Raw genomic sequence first — 23,331 nt, 5'->3', positions numbered from 1 at the left:
AAATGGATTGAAAATGGGAACATCCGTTGAGCAGAAAAATCAAAATAGACCATTTTTAAATTGGAAGCCTGCAAAATAAAATCAACAATTTTGGATATTGTTAAAACAATTTCCTATCTAAAAGAGTTGTATCTAAACAAAAATAAGAATTATTTTTGCAAAATCTTACTGACAGTTTGAGGCGGGAATCACTAAGAATTTAGAAATAGATCTTCACAGTTTATCTCTTTACTTTTCCAACACATGGCACTGATATGTTTTGATAGTCAGGATAGATAAATTAAGGAGAGAAAAATATGCCAAAAAGTTAAGACAGTACAATATACAATGTTGATAATTTTGTTTCATAATTCTTGAGAGTAGTAATTATGTGTTAAATTATGATAAACGTTCTTCATATTTTTTTAATAATAGTCTACCTAAATATTCTGATGCTACAGCAAATCCGTCACAGCACTGAACTGTAGCACCATTTTTATGGTGTGATGTTAGTCACTAGGAGACAAAAGTATGAGCAACGTTAGTTGCATTACCTGTGGACCCATAGAACCAGGAATGCCATTAGTGCCAGCTGGACCCGGTGGGCCAATGGGACCTGGACCACCAGGATTGCCAGGTTGACCAGGAAGACCCTAAAGTGTGAAGAAAAATAAAGTAACTAAGGTTGCCTTAAAAGACCAAGTTTATAATCAAAACTTATATGACGGAGAGAATTTTGGTTTGTGTGAATTCTCCATGGATTCAAATGAAGCATATATTTTGAATTTTGAATATACTGGAAAAAAAAATTATACACTTTGAATGATGAGCAAAAGTTCTTTTCCATTTCCTTTTCAAATTCCTGATAGGAATTTTGAGAAGTGGAGTTCAAATAAAATAAAAGTCCTCACAAGGGGTGAAAGTTGGTTGAGTCACAAGATGCTAAACAACAACAACAACAACTTGCATTTAGAAAGCGCATTTAAAATGTAGTAAAATGTCTCAATCTGATTATGCTCCTGTGAGCCACATAAGGTGACATTAGGACAAATGACCAAAAGCGTGTTCAAAGAGGTTGGTTTTAAGCATCTTACAGGAGGAGAGGTAGAGCGGAGAAGAGGTTTAGGAAAGGTGTTTCAGAGTTTAGGGCCTATGCAGCTGAAGGCCTGGCCACTAATGGTGGAGCGATTAAATTCAGGGATACGCAGGAGGCCAGAATTGGAGGAGTGCAGAGATCTATGAAGGGCTGGAAGAGATTACAGAAATAGGAAGGGGAAAGTCTATGGAGGGATTGGAAAATAAGATGAGAATTTTAAATTCGGGCGTTGCCAGACCGGGTAGTCAAGGTAGTTCAGCAAGTACAGGAGTGATGGGTGAACTGGACTTGGTGCGAGTTAGGATATGGGCAGCAGATTTTTGGATGAGCTCAAGTTTATGGAGAGTGGAAGATGGGAGGCCAGCCAGGAGAGCATTGGAATAGTCAAGTCTAGAGGTAACAAAGGCATGGATGAGGGTTTCAGCAGCAGATGAGCTGAGGTGGGGCGGAGACGAGTGTATTACAGAGGTGGAAGTAGGCTGTCTTGGTGATGGAGTGGGTATGGGGTTGGAAACTCATCTCAGGGTCAAATAGGGCGCCAAGGTTGAAAACGGTCTGGTTTAGCCTCAGACAGTGGCCAGGGAGAGGGATGGAGTCGGTGGCTAGGGAACGGAGTTTGTGGTGGGGACTGAAGACAATGGCTTTGGTCTTCCAAAGGTACATGGGTAAGATGGGGATAGAGGGATATGGGCCAAGTGCAGGCAATTGGGACTAGCTTAGTGGTATAAACTGGGCGACATGGACATCTTGGGCCGAAGGGCCTGTTTCCATGTTGTAAACTTCTATGATTCTATGATTCTATGATTCCCAGTATTTAGTTGGAGGAAGTTTCTGCTCATCCAGTATTGATGTCAGACAAGCAGTGTGACAAATCAGAGGCAGTGGAGGAGTCGAAAGAGGTGGTGGTGAGGTAGAGCTGGGTGTCATCAGCATACATGTGGAACCTGATGTCATGTTTTTGGGTGATTTTGCCGAGGGGCAGCATGTAAATCAGAAATAGGAGGGGGTCAAGTATAGATTTTTGGGGGACTCCAGATGTAATGGTGCGGAAGCAGGAAGAGAAACCTTTGCAGGTGATTCTTTGGCTACAATTGGATAGACAGGGTTGGAACTAGGCGAAGGCAGTCCCATCCAACTGGATGACAGAGAGGCGTTGGAGGAGGATGATGTGGTCAACCGTGTCAAGGGCCACAGACAGGTCAAGAAGGATGAGGAGGGATAGTTTACCACGGTCACAGTCACATAGGATGTCATTTGTAACTTTGATAAGGGCTGTTTCAGTACTGTGGCAGGGGTGAAAACCTGATTGGAAGGATTCAAACATGGAGTTGCGGGAAAGATGGGCATGGATTTGGGAGGCGACAACACGTTCAAGGACTTTGGATAGGAAAAGGATGCTGGAGATGAGGCGGTAGTTTGCAAGGACAGAAAGGCCAAAGGTGTGTTTTTTGAGGAGAGGGGTGATGACAGCAGATTTGAAGGGGAGGGGGACAGTACCTGAGGAGAGCGATATCAGCTAACATGGGTGCTGGAAAGGGAAGTTGGGTGGTCAGCAGTTTGGTGGGAATAGGGTCAAAGGAGTAGGAAGTGAGTCTCATGGACAGGATGAGCTCAGAGAGGTCATGACAGGAGATAGGAGAGAAACTAGAGAAAGATGCGAGTTCATGGCTAGGGCAGGGGGGAACCTTGGGGACATTTGGCTTGGTTGGTGAGGGGAAGGGAGAGAAGAGGCAGCGTAAGCTGAACAGATGGTATCACTCTTAGTGACAAAGAAGTCCATGAGCTTCTCACTCTTGTTGTTGGAGGTGAGGGTGGAGGAGGGTGGACAGGGGTTTAAGAAGGCGGTTTGTAGAGAAGAAGAGAAGTCGGGGGTTATCTTTGCATTCCAGGATGATCCTGGAATAGTGAGCAGTTTTGGCAGAGCAGAGCAGGACCTGCCAGTGCTTTATGTGGTCCAGCCAGATCTGGCGATGAATGGCTAAACCAGATGTCCGCCATAAATGTTCAAATCTGCGTCTCTTGGACTTAAGGGAGTGGAGTTGAGGGCCATTCCAGGGGGAACAGCAAGGGTGAGAGAGAGTAATGTTTTTAATGGGGACAAGGGCATCAGAGGTGGAGGTGAGGGTGTGATTGTGTGTAACTGAGAAGTTCCATTGACTTTCTATAAATGATTTGAGTTTTACTTGAGTGAAGACAACTGTACGCAATTAATACCATCAAAGAACATAATGTTCCTTTCATGGTGTATTAAAAGGCCTGGCATTCTGGTCCTACTGTCTTGTGATGGATCAAAAATATAAGTCGTCATTCAACACTTTGGGGATGATTTTCCTGACCATTTTCCCTGGGAAATGCACAAAGGCCAGGAGAAAGGAATGAAAACTTGCTGCGCCAGGTCTCCACCCATTTTATCTTGCCCTGGGATTTCTGGGACATCCTGGGGAGGGGGGCAGAGCTCGGCCTGTGTTTGTAGGTCCAATGATGTCACATAAATCAGGTGGGAGGGACTGCTGCCTCTATTGCCAGCGCTCCAGAGAAACTAAATGTTGGGGTTAGCACTGCGATCCACAGAAACCAGAGGTCTGCGGCGGTCCCAGGGGAAGCCTGAAGAGAAAATAGGCCAAGAAAGGTTCATGCTGACCTTTCTCAAGCCAATTTTACGGCATTGTGACCTTTAGGCTGCCGCTCTCTAGCAGCAGGCAGAAGGCCCTGAAACTAACGACGTGCAGACCGACCATCGGCTTCTCAAGCTGACAGCCAACATTTTGCAAGAAAAATCAGCTTTCTTCCCTGGCATTGGGCTGTCAATATCAACCAATCAGATCAATTGGACGGTGGGCTTGGAGCCTGTCAGAACGAGATTGGTTCCATTTTCTTGACCTCCAACCTATCAGATGTTATTTTCTCTCACAGTTTGCTGTGCACAAACTTAAGACAGAAAAAATTTAAACATGCTGTTGGATTCTGATTGTCCCATTTAGAGGTGTACAGGGGTTAAATTCAATAACCCACGAATCCGGGTGCGAGGGTCGCAGTGTGCGATTAACCCCGCGCCCAGTCGTTGAGATACAGGCAGCACATGCGATTCGTGTTGCCTGGTCATTTACCTGATATCTGCGAGCAGTCTGGCTTAGCTGCGCTGTTGACTGGCTGCTTGCCAGCAGGGGGGCCCTGATATCGCCAGTGGCTTCAAGGCAGCTTGCACCTCTTAAAGGTAGCCTGCACCTCTTAATTGAAAAATATCAGATACGGGTTCGCACGGAGTCTGAACGGAGATCAGACATCGTACACGTAAAACACAGATGCAGGTCCTGTCCCTATGTTTACAAACTGTTGAGTTATGTTAAAACATTGAATAAAAGTTGCGCACTACTAATTCCCACATTCTCCGATCTGCACGCCAGATGTCGCCTATCTGCCGATCTGAGTTTGTACCAGGCCTGTGAGGGAGTGTGCACCAAGGTTCTCTGATGGTGCACTAGAGGCCTTGGTGCAAGAGATGCACAGAAGAAGGGACATCCTACGTCTGCGGTGGGGGGGGGGGCGGGGGTGCAAGAGACCCTCCAGACATGTGCTTCCGAGGCAGTAGGGGACAAGGTCAATGTCAGGCGCATAGCATCATGAACATGGGTGCAGTGCAGGAAGAAGTTTAATGCTTTAACACGAATGGTCAAGGTGAGTGAGGTCAACTGTCAAGTGGCATCTCCTACCAACTACACCACTAGCCGCATCCACTGCTCCACGCACTACACCCCCCATCACCCACATACCAACAAACTCTTTCCATCAGTACTCAACTCTTCCAATCAGATGCTTCCTCTCACCCTCACCTATTACTACTGTTGCAAGCCGCATAGCCACAACTTACAGGTCACGCACACTGGCAGCAATTCAACCATGAGAAGCACATCACCCAAACATCTTGCAGGACACTCACTGACACACGTCCCGCTTTCTTGCAGGAAAAGGTGGCGCATAACAGGAGGCAGCAAGTGGCAGTGGCTCCACAGAACATGAACCTGCTGTCCTCTCTCAGGATGACAGCATTTCTGTCCCACCCCACCCCTGCCACTCTGCCAGTGCCCTTGCTGTTGCCTGTCAGCTAGCCAGCCCACCCAGTGTAGAGTATTGAAACTTTATTATAGGAACCTAGGAACAGGAGTAGGCCATTTAGCCCTTCGAGCCTGAGCTGCCATTCAATGAGATTATGATTGATCTGCATCCTAACTCCATAAACCCACCTTAACCCCATATCCCTGAATACCTTTGGTTAACAAAAATCTATCAATCTCAGATTTAAGATTAACAATTGAGTTAGCATCAGCTGCCGTTTGTAGACAAGCTTTCCAAACTTCGACCACCCTTTGCGTGTAGAAGCATTTTTTAACTTCACTCCAGCAAGTCCTGCTTCTAATCTTTAAGTTATGTCCCCTAGTCCTAGTATTCAAGTATAGAAGACCTCCAAAAACAGGTACAAATGTATCAACAGCCAGAAACAATAATCCAGCAACTAACCTATAAATTATGCATGATCCCTTTAAATAGTGCTGGTGGGGGGTCCTCCATCCTGTTTACAACCTGTTCAGCTGTGCGAGGTTAAGACAGTGCGTTGGCTGGAGCGTTGAGTTCCAAAGTCGTATCTGTCCCTTTAAACCAGCATTGCACACCGATCTATCACATATTCTCCTTACTTTACATGCTGCTGGCATCCATTACCTATGCCTTTATTAAGATGGCGTCTGGCGCACGTCATGCTAGAAGTTAGCGCGCGCATTCTGGACACGCATTTGGGTCCTTAGGAGGCAGCGTAGTGCCTATAAAACGGACACTACGCGGCCCAATTTATAACCCTACTTCTTTAGTGTTTGTTCCCAGAAAAGTTATATGTAATGAATACACTGTTAAAATATAGTTTTTATAAACTTTTTATTTTCCTCAAAAAAAACTTTCTGAGGCATGCCTGGTTGTTGTCTTGTATGAACTTTATTTAATTCCCTACTGATTGCAACTGCTTTTTTGAGATAAAGGTTGGTGGTCTCTTTATGAATGTACTAGCTAGCTTTATCTGACAATTTCTGATGCTATAATTGCAAAATTGCCAAGGTTTGGAAATAAAATAGGAAGTAGGTTTGGAATGGTAATGTGGTCTATTTAATTTTTAAAAAACTATACTGAGATACGCATTCAGAATTACGGTAGATTCCAAAATGACAATAAATGCACCAAATCAGAGGTCAAAATCAAAATGTTCTCGGTGGCCATGCTCTTATAGAAAATAATTGTCATGCCATCAGCACTCATGAGAGATCATTTTAACTTTTGGCGATAGTATAAAACGGGCAATATCGGATTGGCTGCCCGTTATACACCTCTCCCGATTTTCCTTTCCAAATGCCAAAAGTTAAATTACTCGCATAGCCTCTTTGAGTAATTTCTTAATCTGCTGCAAACTACTTTTGTGTCTTGTAGTAAAAGTGATGGAATGTATATCTAAAGCTCAGGTAATGACATACCCAAGTCCCGCTGCACTTTCAGTCTATTCTTTATCGTCACACGTCATAGATCTATATTCAGAGCAGCTTTTTGAGCTGTCAGCTTTCTTTGGGTGTGTCAACTTTTGAAGCTGTAGGTCAGCTGTTGCTGGTTTTCTAGGTTGGTAAATATGCAACAGTCAGGAGCGCAGCTGTAGCCCTTTATTTCATGCCCTTTTTTCCAGCGGGAGGCCTAGCCAAGGGGCAGGCCTATTCTGGGGGTGTCTCCAAGTCATGTTTGGGGTAGGAAATGGAAGCACCAGAAAAACAGGTCCCATTATTTTAATCTCTGTCCATATTTAATGCAGACTTAACATCACTGTGTATTTAGGTGGGGCACTATTACTATGAATGAGTCAGAAAAACAGTACATTTTTTCCAGTAACTTACTTGGGGACCTCTGGCACCTGGCAATCCATCTTTTCCATCCTTACCCTGGAAGATAGAACAAAAAACATAGGTGTGTAGGTCATTTGGTGGTTTCGGAAAAATAGACACAAAAGGTCTCAATAGTTTCATAAGTAATTGGTTACATTGGTTACACAATCTGTAACCTCATGGCCCGGCATATTCCTCACTCTACCATTACCAACAAGCCAGGGGATCAACCCTGGTTCAATGAGGAGTATAGAAGAGCATGCCAGGAGCAGCACCAGGCATACCTAAAAATGAGGTGCCAACCTGGTGAAGCTACAACTCAGGACGACATGCATGCTAAACAGCGGAAGCAACATGCTATAGACAGAGCTAAGTGATTCCACAACCAACGGATCAGATCAAAGATCTGCAGTCCTGCCACATCTAGTCATGAATGGTGGTGGATAATTAAACAACTAACGGGAGGAGGAGGCTCTGCAAACATCCCCATCCTCAATGATGGCGGAGTCCAGCACGTGAGTGCAAAAGACAAGGCTGAAGTGTTTGCAACCATCTTCAGTCAGAAGTGCCGAGTGGATGATCCATCTCGGCCTCCTCCCGATATCCCCACCATCACAGAAGCCAGTCTTCAGCTGATTCGATTCACTCCACGTGATATCAATAAATGGCTGAGTGCACTGGATACGGCAAAGGCTATGGGCCCCGACAACGTCCCGGCTGTAGTGCTGAAGACTTGTGCTCCAGAACTAGCCGCGCCTCTAGCCAAACTGTTCCAGTACAGCTACAACACTGGCATCTACCTGACAATGTGGAAAATAGCCCAGGTATGTCCTGTCCACAAAAAGCAGGACAAATCCAATCCGGCCAATTACCGCCCCATCAGCCCACTCTCAATCATCAGCAAAGTGATGGAAGGTGTCGTCGACAGTGCTATCAAGCGGCACTTACTCACCAATAACTTGCTCACCGATGCTCAGTTTGGGTTCCGTCAGGACCACTTAGCTCCAGATCTCATTACAGCCTTGGTCCAAACATGGACAAAAGAGCTGAATTCCAGAGGTGAGGTGAGAGTGACTGCCCTTGACATCAAGGCAGCAGTTGACCGAGTGTGGCACCAAGGAGCCCTCGTAAAATTGAAGTCAATGGGAATCAGGGGGAAAGCTCTCCAGTGGCTGGTGTCATATCAAGCACAAAGATGGTAGAGGTTGTTGGAGGCCAATCATCTCAGCACCAGGACATTGCTGCAGGAGTTCTTCAGGGCGGTGTCCTCGGCCCAACCATCTTCAACTGCTTCATCAATGACCTTCCCTCCATCATAAGGTCAGAAATGGGGATGTTCGCTGATGATTGCTCAGTGTTCAGTTCCATTCGCAACCCCTCAAATAATGAAGCAGTCCGTGCTCACATGGAGCAAGACCTGGAAAACATCCAGGCTTGGGCTGATAAGTGGCAAGTAACATTCGCGCCAGACAATTGCCAGGCAATGACCATCTCCAACAAGAGAGAGTCTAACCACCTCCCCTTGACATTCAGCGACATTACCATCGCTGAATCCCCCATCATCAATATTCTGGGGGTCACCATTGACCAGAAACTTAACTGGACCAGTCACATAAATACTGTGGCTGCAAGAGTAGGTCAGAAGCTGGGTATTCTGTGGCGAGTGATTCACCTCCTGACTCCCCAAAGCCTTTCCACCATCTACAAGGCACAAGTCAGGAGTGTGATGGAATACTCTCCACTTGACTGGATGAGTGCAGCTCCAACAACACTCAAGAAGCTCGACACCATCCAGGACAAAGCAGCCCGCTTGATTGGCACCCCATCCACCACCCTAAACATTCACTCCCTTCACCACCGGCTCACTGTGGCTGCAGTGTGTACCATCCACAGGATGCACTGCAGCAACTCACCAAGGCTTCTTCGACAGCACCTCCCAAACCCGCGACCTCTACCACCTAGTAGGACAAGGGCAGCGGGCATGTGGGAACAACATCACCTGCACATTCCCCTTCAAGTCACACACCATCCCGACTTGGAAATATATTGCCGTTCCTTCATCGTCGCTGGGTCAAAATCCTGGAACTCCCTTCCTAACAGCACTGTGGGAGAACCGTCACCACACGGACTGCAGCGGTTCAAGAAGGCGGCTCACCACCACCTTCTCAAGGGCAATTAGGGATGGGCAATAAATGCTGGCCTTGCCAGCGACGCCCACATCCCATGAACAAATTTTAAAAAAACATACGTTTCTGCCTGAATCGCCTTTAGGACCCTGTGGACCATGTTCACCCTTTGCTCCTGGAATACCATCAGAACCATGAGGACCTTGTGGACCAGCTTCACCCTGTAAAGTACATAATCAAAGGAACAAAATAGCAATGAGAGATCAGTAGGACTTTACCCAATCCAAAATTATATTATGGTCGTATTACATAAATAGCATTGAAAGAAATATTTTGAGAGCTGTACTTGAGTTCGTTCCCTTTTTCCCAGCTAGCTCTACAGTTTCTGCATTGATTATACAATGGCTGAAATGTTTTGTTATCTCATTTTGTTTTCTAACCATAAACACTAACCAAAAGACAGAGGGGAATTCCATCTCATCATTCTGGTCTGAATTTAACACAAGACCTCAACGTAAAAGGCCATTGTCTAACATTGAAGCGATCAGTCACTAGCTGAGCAATTAGAGTAATAAGATCATCTGCAAAGTAGTGATGTAAATCTGACCAGAGGTACACACATTGGAAAATGGCAGCTCCATGAAGATCCACCCACTTCATCAATGGAACAAGCCCACTTCCTTTCCAGTTAGATGAAATATCAATCATTTGAGTTCCTCGACTAGATCTCTTTAACTAAGGACTATTGTACAGTTCCAAAAGCCTTTTAAAAATGAAACTTTGGGACGCAGATGGAGGTAAGCAATTCATGTTGACAGTACTTTTCCCTAGCACACTATAGTTGATAATTGGAAACATCGGTTCCCATTGACCTGTGGGGTAACTGCTGCTTAGAGGATTAATAATGAAAACTTCTATTTGTAGTTCAACTGTAGAAAAACAAAATTGTTTCATTAAACATACCTTAGCACCAGTTTTACCGGCTGAGCCTGGAGTGCCAGATGAACCAACAGGACCCTATTAAATAAATAAATACAACATTAGCTCTTCAATAAAAGTGCTCACAGATGCTTGTCTCTCAGCTCAAAATAGTGAATCTAGTGCACAATATAACACACATATAATACTGTGATTTTTGTTTTCTTTCGGATAGGATGTGCTACTATTTTAGACTGCGATATTGTTAATTAGCTAAAGAATTAAAACTGCTTTCTCACTTTCTTTTCCTTTATAATACTAGTATGTTGGTTTATATTTTTTATTTATATATCCTGCTTAACTATTTTAACTTTTTACTCCTTCTATCTCAGTTAAACTTCTTTTTCTTCCCTTGACATCTTCTTGACTGATTTGTTTCCATTCATTCTATTTATCATTTCTCATTTTGCATGGTATATTACTTCACTGTACACCACCTTATTTTCTTCTTACTGCTTCTCTATACTTTAACATTTCCTTTTCTTCATTTTAATTTTATTTCTTTCATCATGTTCATTCCCAGTGAAATGCATTAAACTAAAACAGATTGCAGCATGTGAATTTGGACAGAGATAAAGATCTTGGGCCTGAAGCTCCATAATAGCTACAATGGTGGCACCAGTGTATTTCATGCTGCTGGCGCAATGAGGGACTTTCCCAGGTTTTGTGCGGTCCCCTCATTTATGTATTACGAGTGTGATACCAGCGTGATTGGTGTCCTGTGCTGTGACTGCAAAGGTCGTTAGTAGGGGAGGAGGAACACTAGATTTCCTGGACAGAAGCATAAATGTACAGGCCTAACTCCTTAAAGTAGCATCTGCAATTCCTGTTGTTGGCAAAATTTGAAATTGGGCATTTTCTCCTGTGTATTCTGCTGAGATGAGGCAGGAGTCTGTCAGATGAGGCGTTAAACTGAGGCCCCATCTGCCTGAACATAACAATGGCAACTTGCACAATGCAGCACTTCCTCAATACTGCACTGAAGTGTCAGCCTAGATTAGGTACTAAAGTCCTGCAGTGTGGCTTGTACCACATCCCTCTGACTGAGCTAAGCTACAAGGCTCCATTTGCTTCCTATTGTACTGCAGATATGATTCTATACACAATAATAGTCACCCATTGGCAATTTTGTACAATTATTGTTCCATTACAAAATTGGAAATGCCAATAAGATGTCCACCTAGATCTATTGACATCAGTGGTGCATTGTGGACCCAACAAGTGTTGTTATGTAGGGAATAGTAGCTGGTTATTGTAGCTTGACCTAAATTAAAAACTTGTGAATTTTGTTATAATTAAGCATATGATTATAAAGATATGAAACAATGCAGATTGTGTGATATTCAAAATCAATGAACAAAACTTTATAAAAAAATAATTTCTTATATCGTGGTTATTTTGAATTGTGTTCATCAATGTGAGGATGTTAATGCTCTATAGGGAACACACCTTTCCTCTGATACCCAAGTCAGGTATTTCAGGGACAAGATGCATTGGTGAGTTGCCTTTGTCCTGCTCCAATGTAATAATCCCAGCTTCAGAAGAGCATTTATTAGTGCATTTTCCATAATCATAAGCCATCCTCATTAGCATCTAAATGAGATTTTATGTCCTTTAGGAAATATTCTGAAAATGTCCAAACTGTGGAGCCCAACAGCCAGCAAAGAAGGTGGGGAAGGAGAGGCAGACAAATACAGATTTCATCTTATCCATTATAGTTTAGTCACTGCACCTCAATAGAACTTATTTTTGTTGAAAAGATCCCTTCGGTATCTACACTTTCTAAAGATTATTTTGAATGAGATATTGATATTAAGTGGCCACAAGATAACCATTGCCCTTATGACAATATGATAAAGTATTTCTAGAATTAAATTAAACTGGGTAAAGATATAGACTGAAGATATAAAACAAACTCACAACACTAAAGTTCACTTACTGTTAAACCATCTTTGCCAGGCTGACCATCAGTTCCACGAGGACCCTGAAAAACAAAACAGTCCAAATGGTTTCTTCTTGCAGAGACATGCTTCATTCAGTAGGTCAGGTAATGAGTATACTCACAACAGGGCCAGGAGATCCAGGAGATCCTCTCTCACCAGTTGTCCCACGAGGCCCCTAGAATATAGAGATAAAAATGGCTATTTTACTGGATAAAAAACAGAATGAGAGCGCATCACAATATTGCTTTCTGTTGTGATACATTTTAAATAGTTGCTCAGTCGCTGGTGATTCTTGTGCATGAAACGGAAAGATTGAGAAAGTAATTATCATGAGTAAATGTCTCTTTTCTTTCTTTAATCCTTTCCAGGGTAAATACAGTTTAAATATTATCAGTTTTGCAGCAATAAGCCTTGAAAGGCTTAATACACAGTGGGGGTTAGGGTTAGGGTCACCTTCACCTTTCACCTTGGGTAGTAAACTGGCAAAATGGATTGTCTGCCCGTTATAGAACCCACCCAATTTTATGGGGAGGGGGGTAATCTGCTCCACCTGTTCACCATCCAAGCAGTGGAGGTGAAAATTACTCCCATTCTTACCATTTAAGGAAATCCTTTGTAATTATCTCTACAGCTTCATATTAAATCTACATCTTCTCTTTCTTATTGTGAACATGTTTTTTAGATCCAGGTATTAAAACACTGCTGAAATTTGCAGGAGCAGTACCAGCCTTTGTTCTGTAGCTAGATATGCAAGGTCCAAGTTCCATCATTACCAGTCAGTCAAAGCCACCAGCCAATAGTTAGGGTGGGCTTCACAATTCTCAGCTGGCTTTCCAGATGGTGCACCTCACACAAATGAAGTATCCATTTCTGGAATAGCATTATAAACATTCGCTCCCATCAGTTGGCATAAATTGAAGTTGGAAAAAATGATGAATGTTTACCATTGGTCCAGGCGGACCATTGTCCCCAGGATTACCAGATTCACCCTGTAATAGATTGAGAAGAAAATATATTAAAATTATAGGTTATGTTCCTGACATTACTGTACTATTGCTTATCAATAGTGAAGAATTTACTGGAACTGTAATTGATTAACTAAACAATTCTATAATAAAGAATTAAGAATCACCTTTAGGCCAGGAGTACCGCTCTCACCTTTAGCACCATCACGCCCATCACTGCCCTGTCAGAGACACAAATAATTTGTCTCAAATAGTAGCAGAGATAAAATTGTTGGCATCTGATTCAGTGCATTATTTAAAATTTAACTTGATAACCCTATAAAGTTAACTGTAATACTAACAATTATTAGCTTATTATCTTTCCCGTAAGGATATAGCTTTTTAAAAAAAATGAATAATACAGATACTTACTCGGCTTCCTTTCATACCAGGGGAACCGGGCCTACCCGAATGGCCTTGAATACCCTGAAAAAATAAATACTTTTATTATTCTGTGTTTAGAGTACCGATTTGACTGATCTCTGAAATGTGTATCCCTCAAAATGTATTTAAAATAATATTGTTAGACGTGAAATCATACTCAGCCCATCTTATATTATCTCTGTATTTTAATTAGAACTATACCTATTTGCATCATAAAGCAGAAGAGAGAAAATGTTTGCTCATCTACAGTTGTCACATTCATTTTCCATATCATCTTTACTTACTGGAGGACCTTGTGTTCCACGCTCACCAGTTCTCCCTGGCCTGCCAGGTCCACCCTGATTTAAAACAAGCAAAAACAATCATAGAAAGGTTACAGCATGGAAGGAGGCCATTCGGCCCATCGAGTCCGCGCCGGCTCTATGCAAGAGCAATTCAGCTAGTCCCACTCTCCCACCCTTTCCCCGTAGCCCTGCAAATTTTTTCCTTTCAAGCACTTATCCAGTTCCCTTTTGAAGGCCATGATTGAATCTGCCTCCACCACCCCCTTGGGCAGCGCATTCCAGATCCTAACCACTCGCTGTGTAAAAAAGTTTTTCCTCATGTCACCTTTGGTTCTTTTGCCAATTACCTTAAATCTGTGTCCTCTGGTTCTTGACCCTTCTGCCAATGGGAACAGTTTCTCTCTATCTACTCTGTCTAGACCCCTCATGATTTTGAATACCTCTATCAAATCTCCTAGCAACCATCTCTGTTCAAAGGAGAACAACCCCAGCTTCTCCAGTCTATCTACGTAACTAAAATTCCTCATCCCTGGAATCATCCCTGGAATCATCCCTGCAATCATCTCTTCTGCACCCTCTCTAAGGCCTTCACATCTTTCCTGAAGTGTGTGGCCAGAACTGGACACAATACTCCAGTTGTGGCCGAACCATTCTTTTATAAATGTTCATCATGACTTCCATACTTTTGTATTGTATGCCTCTATTTAAAAAGCCCAGGATCCCGTATGCCTTTTTAACCGCTTCCTCAACCTTCCCTGCCACCTTCAACGATTTGTTCACATATACCCCCAGATCTCTCTGTTCCTGTACCCCTTTTAGAGTTGTGCCCTCGAGTTTATATTGCCTGTCCTCGTTCTTCCTACCGAAATATATCACTTCCAATTTTTCTGCATTAAATTTCATCTGCCACGTGTCCACCCATGCCACCAGCCTGTCTATATCCTCTTGAAGTCTATCACTAACCTCCTCACTGTTTACTACCCTTCCATGTTTTGTGTCATCTGCAAATTTTGAAATTGTGTCCAGTACACCTAAGTCCAAATCATTAATACATATCAGGAAAAGTATTGGTCCCAGCACTGACCCCTGCAGAACACCACTATACACCTCCCTCCAGTCTGAAAAACAACAGTTCACCACTACTCTCTGTTTCCTGTCCCTTCGCCAATTCTATATCCACGTTGCTACTGCCCCCTTTATTCCATGGGCCGCAATCTTGATGATAAGCCTACCATGCAGCACTTTATCAAACGCCTTTTGAAAGTCCACATACACCACATCAACCGCATTGCCGTCATCTACCCTCTCTGTTACCTCATCAAAAAACTCTATCAGGTTAGTTAAACACAATTTGTCTTTAACAAATCCGTGCTGACTTTCCCTAATCAAACCACACTCGTCCAAGTGACTGTTAATTCTGCCCCAGATTATCGTTTTTAAAAGTTTCCCCACCATTGAGGTTAAACTGACTGACCTATAGTTGCTGAGTTTATCCTTACACCCTTTTTTGAACAAGGATGTAACATTTGCAATTCTCCAGTCCTCTGGCACCATCCCCGTATCTATGGATGTTTGGAAGATTATGGCCAGTACCTCCGTAATTTCCACCCTTACTTCCCTCAGCAACCTAGGATGCATCCCATCTGGACCAGGTGACTTATCTACTTTAAGTACAGCTAGCCTTTCTAGTACCTCTTCTTTATCAATATTTAGCCCATCCAGTATCTCAACTATATCTTCCTTTACTGAGACTCTGGCAGCATCTTCTTCCTTGGTAAAGACAGATGCAAAGTATTCATTTAGAACCTCGGCCATCCCCTCTGCCTCCATGAGTAGATCTCCTTTATGGTCCTAATCAGCCCCACCTCTACTCTTACTACCCGTTTACTGTTTACATGCCTGTAGAAGACTTTTGGATTCCCTTTTATGTTGACTGCGAGTCGATTCTCATAATCTCTTTGCCCCTCTTATTTCTTTTTTCACTTCCCATCCGAACTTTCTATATACTGCCTGGTTCTCAGTTTAATAAGTTTAATATCTGCCCTAAATGTTGTAGTTGGAGGATCTGATGAAATGATGAGATAGTGCTGGGGTGTAATTTAATATACTGCAAAACTGTCCATATGTCTGCCGGGAAGCACTGAGTTAAGATGCTTCTACACTCATTAAAAGTAGTTCTGTTTTCAAAGCAGAATTCTACACCTGTTATCTGCCTTCCACCAACTTCATTTAAGACATTATTTTATAGTGTAGTACAAAGTAATGAACCAAATCTGTATTATTGCCATTTGTGGATGCCGGTGGAGTTTTTAGTAATTTTAATGTAGGATGTATTCCATAACCAGCATGCAACAAATACTCCAGAAGGAAGTACTGGAAGTAAATAGGAAAACTATTTACACCTTAACCCAATGAGTCAGGTGCTCATATTTTCTTTTAATCAAGTTCTTCCCTTAGTCATACAGTAATAATGCAGTCAAATATAGATAAAATGAAAATGAATTATATATATGTCACCGTTAGTTAATCAACTTTGTCATTCCAAATATGATGTGAGCTCATCACTGGATTCCATAACATTGTGGCATCTCAATGACACTTTTATATGAAAATGACAATGTGAACAATATTGTTAATTCACTTGGATCTCGTTGATGAAATTAATTATTCAGCGATCTTTATTGCAAGTACTCCCTAGTTTAGCTACTTATTAATTCTGATATGTCATTATGAACCAACAGAAATTATGTTACCAGCCTTTGAGGCCACAAATGACACCAGATGATTCCATATGTACCTAGCTTTTCTGTATCTCCATATTACAGTTCAGGTTTTTAATGGAATTTTGTAACATCCCTGAAGGGCAGAACAAAGAGTCACAGGATCTTCATTATAGGTATCATATAATCTATTTTAAGAATCTCTGAATCCTTTACCATTGTACATGTGACTGTGTTAACAATGATTTTTTTTGAAATGTAAGAGCAGATATGCTACTTACATCTTTTCCAGCAGGCCCAGTTGGACCCATAGCACCAGGAGGGCCAGGCGGACCCTACATTAAAGAAAGTAGCATTAATATTTTACTCCTAGGTTTATAAGTCTTCACATAAATAATGGTCATGATACCAAACAGGCATTGCTGTGTTTCATAGATGTTCACAGTAACAGGAAATATTAACACAACTAATCAGTGACCATTTTATTTGAAGTTCAAACAAAGGTCTATGAATTAATTGTAACTAATTTAATTTCAGTAATTATCAGAAATATATAAAAATGATTGCATGCAATTCCAGTAGTTTTATAACACACCAACCGGATGAAAATATTTTATGTTGCAAAATATATCTTAAAAATACTTTGAATCTGCTAAACGTGCATTCTTAGGAAAAAACAAAGGAAAACAATCGGCTGAATTTTGCTGTGAGCAGCGAACGAACAGCGCTAGCCATTTGTTAGACTTGCACTTGCCCATAGACTTTCTATGGGTTTTGCACGGCAAGTTGTTGTCAGCCAAACATCGCGACGCCCTCTCCAGGGCATCTGGGACCTGTGTGAACAGGGCAAGCAACTGTGTATCTCCTCAACCAATCAGACTGAAGAATCGTTAATGAACAGCACAGAGTCTGAACCAGGAAGTGTAAGTTAGAATAGTGAATTCAATGTCAAATCAGGTACAGAAAACGAAATAAAAGTTGGGAAAAAGAGAGAGGTAAAAAAGACAGAAAGATAAAGTAAAAAAAAATGTTTTTATTTACCTTTTAAAAAAAATCTCCAACAATAATTAAAAGCTGAAGGAATGAAGCTCCACAGTTGTAAAAGTTAATTTTCAATGCCAGAAAGGCTGTTTGGCAGTAATTAAGACTTACCACACCATTAAAAGGGTACTTAGACTGGAATGGACAAGCCCTAACTTTTTGTGGTGAGTTTAGTTTGTATGTATGACGTCAGTACAGGAACTTCACTCCATTCAATACATTCCAGGCGGTGAGATGCCGTTTTCGCGCAGTTTATGGAGGAGCGGCGCTTCTCGGACAGCAACTTCCAGATTTTCGTGTTTAACTGCGCATCACTGCTCATTGGAAGTTGCTGTCCAACTTGCGCATAAATAACGGTGAGCGCTGTTACCCTCACTGTTATTTTCACTGCAAAATCCCGGTAAATCTGACAATAATGATTCTCATTTTAAACTATTTTTATAAATTACAAAGCATCAAACTGATGGTGCTTTGTTCTGGTATCTGTTGATTTCCACTTGATAAATCTGTAGTGACTGCTTAGTAATTGTTGGTTCTTCAGCAGGATAGCATCAAGTAGATGGAAAACTTTAAGTACACACGAGATAAAATGGGGTATGATGACTGTAACCTTTGGGACTAGACTGATGGATGGATATGGTGTTTTCTGATCCTATGTTCCTAAGGATATTGGGACAATCGTGTGAACTAAGGGTAAGTTAAGATTGTGTCATAGGTAACTAAGGTCTCCTATAGCTTGCTTGACTGTCTTGATCAATTGTTCTGTGTTAATTTTATTGTCTGATTATGCTCCTGTGAAGCGCCTTGGGGACATTTCACTACGTTAAAGGCGCTATATAAATATATGTCGTCATTGTTGTTAGGAATTTCCTAACGTCCATTTTCCTTCTTTTCTTTACTTCCTTTAGGATTTTGCATTACTAGTCATGGGGTGGTGGGGTGGGGGGGAAGCTGGAAACTGCATTGTCTATTGGATAATGGCCTACTTTTTATACGTTCATATGGAGCACTATTAGAGTCTGCTTTGATATCTGCCATAGACAGAACAAAACAGATTGAAAATAAAACTTCCCTAATTAATCTGATAACAATCTATGTACAGAATATATTAAAAATGGCGTGTCTAGTGTGTGCAGACGTCACACTTCAGATTTTGTCATTGGATCAGAACCATCTTAAAATGCTGAACTGAGTCTGAAACTGACAAGTGCATTTCAATCTCCAAAGTTCTAGCACCACACAACAATTAAACTCTGAGTGAACTCATGCTGTATGCACTCAATGAATTTAGTGACCAGTAATCACTTTATTTATCATACTCTAGATAAACAATATGGAAGATCACGGCTTAATTCGAGTCTTAATGACACCGGGCATCTACATCAAACACATACCGCAGTGTCATGTCATTTATTTACTAGTTTAATTTTCACAGTGTTATGGATTGAGGATCTTTGAATATCTTGCTTCAGATACTCACCTTGGGGCCAACTTGTCCAGATTCACCAGATGGGCCCTGGTAACCTTGAGGACCCTTTTAGTACAAAAAATTAAAATGTCGATCACCTTCCCAGAACAAACATGCAGCATAAAACAAAATATACACTACAAACTTAAGTGGCATATTGGTTTTCAGCTTTTATATAATAGAAATTACTTTAAAAACCCTGAAATTGCTATTTTCTTAGGGGCAGGGCTGTTGTGTTCTTTTCAGTTTGTGGTCTTTGTACATTTGTTATCAATTAAAATGGCCCATTTAACCTCCAATTGTGGAAAGTTCCTTACTTTAATCTCATTTACATACTATGCCTAATTTATGCATTGTTTAAAAACTATGATTAAAACCATAATCTTTTATTAATATTGTATAAATTTTGAAAACTGTTTATAGAAAAAAAAGTTTGAAAGCATTGTCACCTTCCACTTGGTGAAAATTGTAAAGAAAAATAAAACAAATAACTAAGAGTGAATACTTACAGTTGGTCCAGAAGGTCCTGGGGGTCCTCGGGGTCCTCGTTGGCCCTAAAATTAATACAATGAATTTATTAGCAAATTAATAAAATTTGTGCAGTTTGATGTTTTGTGCATATCTGTGTACATAGGAAGTATTCACCAAATGAAAAAAATGAAAAAAATCTTACAGCAGGGCCAGGAAGACAAGTAGAATCAATAATAATGCCTTTTGTATCATAAGAGCCTTTTCCATCATATGACATTTTAGAATCAACTTTACCAGCCATCTGAGAGGAATAATTCTAGATGGGGGAAAAAAAAATCTATTTGTGAAAGTAGAAAGCATGTGCAACTTACAATATGTAAAGTCATAAAAATCTATTCTTCACACTTAAATAACTCAGACGTTTTGTTTCAATGCTTTTTTGAAGTGAAATGCATTGATCTTATTTTGACACTATGGAAACATTTAAATTTAAGTGAAGACAAAGTCACATACAGCTTAAAATTAATTGAACATCTCAGATCAGATTAAAGCACTGTACTTGGTACTAAGAAAGTGATAAAAACAGAAATTCGTATTCTATTACAAAGTTAAATGATATTTGTTTCTAATTTTACACAACAAAGATTATTTTAAAAATATCACCCTAAATTTGATTTTTTTTTTGTATGGAGATTGTTTTGTTCTTTCCAGCTCATGCTCCTTGTAAATTTGTAATGAACTAAAACGGTCCATTAAACCTCCACTTGTGGAAAATCCATTGCTTTAATCTGACGTCATTAAAATATCAAGATATTGGTGGTCACAATAGTTTTTCAACTCCTTGAGTAATAGACATATTTTGTGAACTTGACCTATGAAGGTTTTTGGTCTCTTTGGAAAAGAAATAGTTAAAAGCACTCAGAGAACATTTGCACAAAGTACAAAAAAAAGCATCTCAAAACTGCCTCAATTCATTAAAATCAAAGTGTACAGCTCTGATTCATATAGTATGCAATAAAGCTTAAGGTTAGTAATCACTCTGATTAAAAGGGATCTATGCGGACCTATCCTAAAAATCAACATGATACTTGCTGCTAGATTGAAAGAGTGGTTAATAAAGCATTTCATATCTTGCATATTCCTCTTGGTGGGCAGTACTGAGTTAACAACCAACGAGAAACCTGGGGGTAGATTTTCACCCCGAGCAGAGTTCGGGTGGCTGGCCAGCGGGGTGTGCCAGTTAGCCGCTGAATAATCCCGGCGGGCTGCTCAGTCCATTGTGAGGGTCGAGCCTAGTTAGCATTTTCCCAGTACTTTCCTAAAATGGCAAACTGGGTTTTATGTACGTCATTTTAAATGGGTTCATCGTATGACTTTGGCAGGCATTCCATCTGCCTGATGGTAGGCCCGATCATAGCGACGGCGGGAATGGGGCAGTAAGCCATTCCCCACCATCTTCCATGTGCTACCATCCCATTTGCATCTACCGGAAAGCCTCAAAATCTACCCCCTGCTTTCCTTTGCCTGAGACATCTTATACTCTCCAGATAGTCAATTGGCAGTAATATGGTAGAGTTTAGATCAGAGGTACATCTACTACTGAGTGTAATGCATGGAAATTCCAAGACTGCAATAGGAAGAACTTCTTTGTTCTGATCTCTAAATGCCATTTTAGCTGAAGTGTTATTTCCAAGAGGAAAGTACTACAATTGTGAGGAAAGGATGATAGATTTATATTAACAAAAAGGACTCTGGTTTGGAGTTAATGCAAGTCTGTGCTTTACCTTCACTTTATTTTCACTGAGATTTAAAAGTTTCCAAATCAGGAGAAAGTTCAGTTGTGCCACCAATCTGCCTGCATTACCTTATTCTACCTTTTCAGTGATAAATGATTAAAGTCACCATCAAATCATATATCTTGTCACCAGTGATGCTAGATCAATTAAAACACAAATAATATACTCAGTACCAACATGAATACTCAGATCCATACCAACAATAAGATCATGTTTAAAAATGCTATAAGGATACTTAGTCTGTTGACCATACATTTAACTTACCAGATTGGGGCTCTCACCAGGTGGACCTGGAGGACCAGGAGGACCAGGCAAGCCATCGTTTCCAGGAGAACCAGGTGAACCCTAACAGATAAGACATAATCAGAATTTGTAGCCAATAGACAATGACTAGTTCCTTAGAAGTATTGGCAGAAAATAAATTGTGGTCCTCAATAATGTTTTCAGAAGAATTATTCCTATTTATCATTTTGGAGTGCACATATTGATTTCTACGGTGATTGAGACACATGCAAAGTTAATTGCATAGAAGCTATCAAAAGCATGATATGAGAAAAGACCATTAGGCTCATAAAGCCCACTCATCCACAAACCATGTACAAGGTATCTTTATCAAGGACTTTTCCTCACTCATTTAATCTCCCGAGGGAACATTGTGCTTAAATGATGCCTACTCCCCAAAGATTATTAAACAAAACTCACTTATTTAAACTTAGACTGAATTCTTCCATAGATAACATTCCCTCTGCTCCAGGAGTCCAGTCTCATGGAGTATTGGACCATCTCTGTTTATAACTGTCCTTGGCAAATGGTCATTGTATTCTTTAACCATGCCACAAATGCATAATAATCATCACAGTGTGAAGAAAGATAATTAGGAAAGAATGAAATTTGATTTTCTATCACATAGTGGACTGATGATTTATTTTCAGTGGCTTATTTTTAGGCAAACATTAATTTTAACATTTGTAGATTTGTAGATTAGCACTAACAGCTGTCTCTCTGTTACATGTCTCTCTCCAGGCATTTCTCTCAAACTATTGCTTTCTGTCTTGCAACCCTGTTGACCTGTTCTTCTCACGGTCATTGCTCTGCCATCTGTCCTGCACCAGTCATTTTTGCCACTCCTACTGGCAGCCTATATCAATGTTGGTGTTTTTCTCCCTCATTTATATTGTCATGGTTCTGCCCCATTGATCAGATGGCAAGTCTTTTTTTCCCCACAGTAATTCATATTCTTTGTTTATGCTGCTTTCAGAGATACCAATACAGCAAGAAAAAATTTGAATATTTCTTCACATGTTGTTAAATCAAAACTAAGAAAAAAAGGAAAAATAAATGACTGTTAAAAAAAACCAAGAGACTACTTCTTATTTAATATGTTTTTTTTAGAAGCCATTTTCGAAATCTTGCAGCATTTTAGTAGACAACAGCATGGATGAAGCTCTTCTAATCTTGATCTTTCTATGTAACTTGGTTTGCGTTCTTCAAGGTTAAGACAGGTTCGTACTTCAATTCAGGAATACTAGTTAGCCAGAGATTTATATTTAGTTACAAAGTATTCACAAACTCACTTCACAGGTTACCTTCGCTATCATAAAACAATAAAATCTGAAATAGGTAAACAATATATTTTTTAAAAGTTGCTGACATTTTACAGTCATGCGGACAATATTTGTTGATAATTCAGAACTATGTAGAAATTTGTGCTAACAAAAATGGACAGTATTCATTCAGATAATCTACAACAATATAGCTGTATATATGATCAGCTCTGAAAATTTCAATTGCGTGGTAGTAAATGACCAAAGGTTAATCTGCATTGCTCCCCTATGCTGTCTTAATGCAAAATGTTGTTGTAAAACAGACACCAGCTTTTTACCTTTCTCCATATTAACATTTTAAGAAACTTTACACTTACTGTATCTCCCGTAGGTCCTTTTATCACACTACTCTGTAAGAAAAGTAAATGCACATTTTAGAAATAATCAATATACCGGAAAAGATAAAGGGGTAGAATTTCCACTTGTTTACGCCAGTAATATCAAAGCAATCTGGGCGGTATCGGCCGAACCAGTGCAAAAGATTGAGGACTTTTAAATGCCCAAAACCACTTACCTTCAAGTTTTCCA

The 23,331-nt window shown here is 40.8% G+C and overlaps 1 protein-coding gene across 1 annotated transcript in view; it reads right to left on the bottom strand.

Moving 5' to 3' along the window:
• The window catches only part of LOC137323782 (collagen alpha-1(III) chain-like), a 72,690-nt gene that overhangs the window by 33,824 nt on the left and 15,535 nt on the right, over positions 1–23,331 (bottom strand). Inside the window, exons 3-18 of the mRNA XM_067987705.1 lie at positions 23,121–23,153; positions 21,464–21,544; positions 19,606–19,719; positions 19,442–19,486; positions 18,945–18,998; positions 16,705–16,758; positions 13,704–13,757; positions 13,408–13,461; positions 13,164–13,217; positions 12,976–13,020; positions 12,153–12,206; positions 12,028–12,072; positions 10,074–10,127; positions 9,233–9,331; positions 6,997–7,041; positions 534–632 (exon numbers count right to left, since the gene is read on the bottom strand). Coding sequence (XP_067843806.1) covers positions 534–632; positions 6,997–7,041; positions 9,233–9,331; positions 10,074–10,127; positions 12,028–12,072; positions 12,153–12,206; positions 12,976–13,020; positions 13,164–13,217; positions 13,408–13,461; positions 13,704–13,757; positions 16,705–16,758; positions 18,945–18,998; positions 19,442–19,486; positions 19,606–19,719; positions 21,464–21,544; positions 23,121–23,153 — 984 coding nt within the window. The remainder of the gene's footprint in view (positions 1–533; positions 633–6,996; positions 7,042–9,232; positions 9,332–10,073; positions 10,128–12,027; positions 12,073–12,152; positions 12,207–12,975; positions 13,021–13,163; positions 13,218–13,407; positions 13,462–13,703; positions 13,758–16,704; positions 16,759–18,944; positions 18,999–19,441; positions 19,487–19,605; positions 19,720–21,463; positions 21,545–23,120; positions 23,154–23,331) is intronic.

The sequence above is a fragment of the Heptranchias perlo genome, chromosome 7, assembly GCF_035084215.1.
Source record: "Heptranchias perlo isolate sHepPer1 chromosome 7, sHepPer1.hap1, whole genome shotgun sequence".
In the NCBI taxonomy this organism is placed as follows: Eukaryota; Metazoa; Chordata; class Chondrichthyes; order Hexanchiformes; family Hexanchidae; genus Heptranchias; species Heptranchias perlo.
Note: the sequence above shows the minus strand (reverse complement) of the source record. Positions and strands in the feature narration are given on the sequence as shown.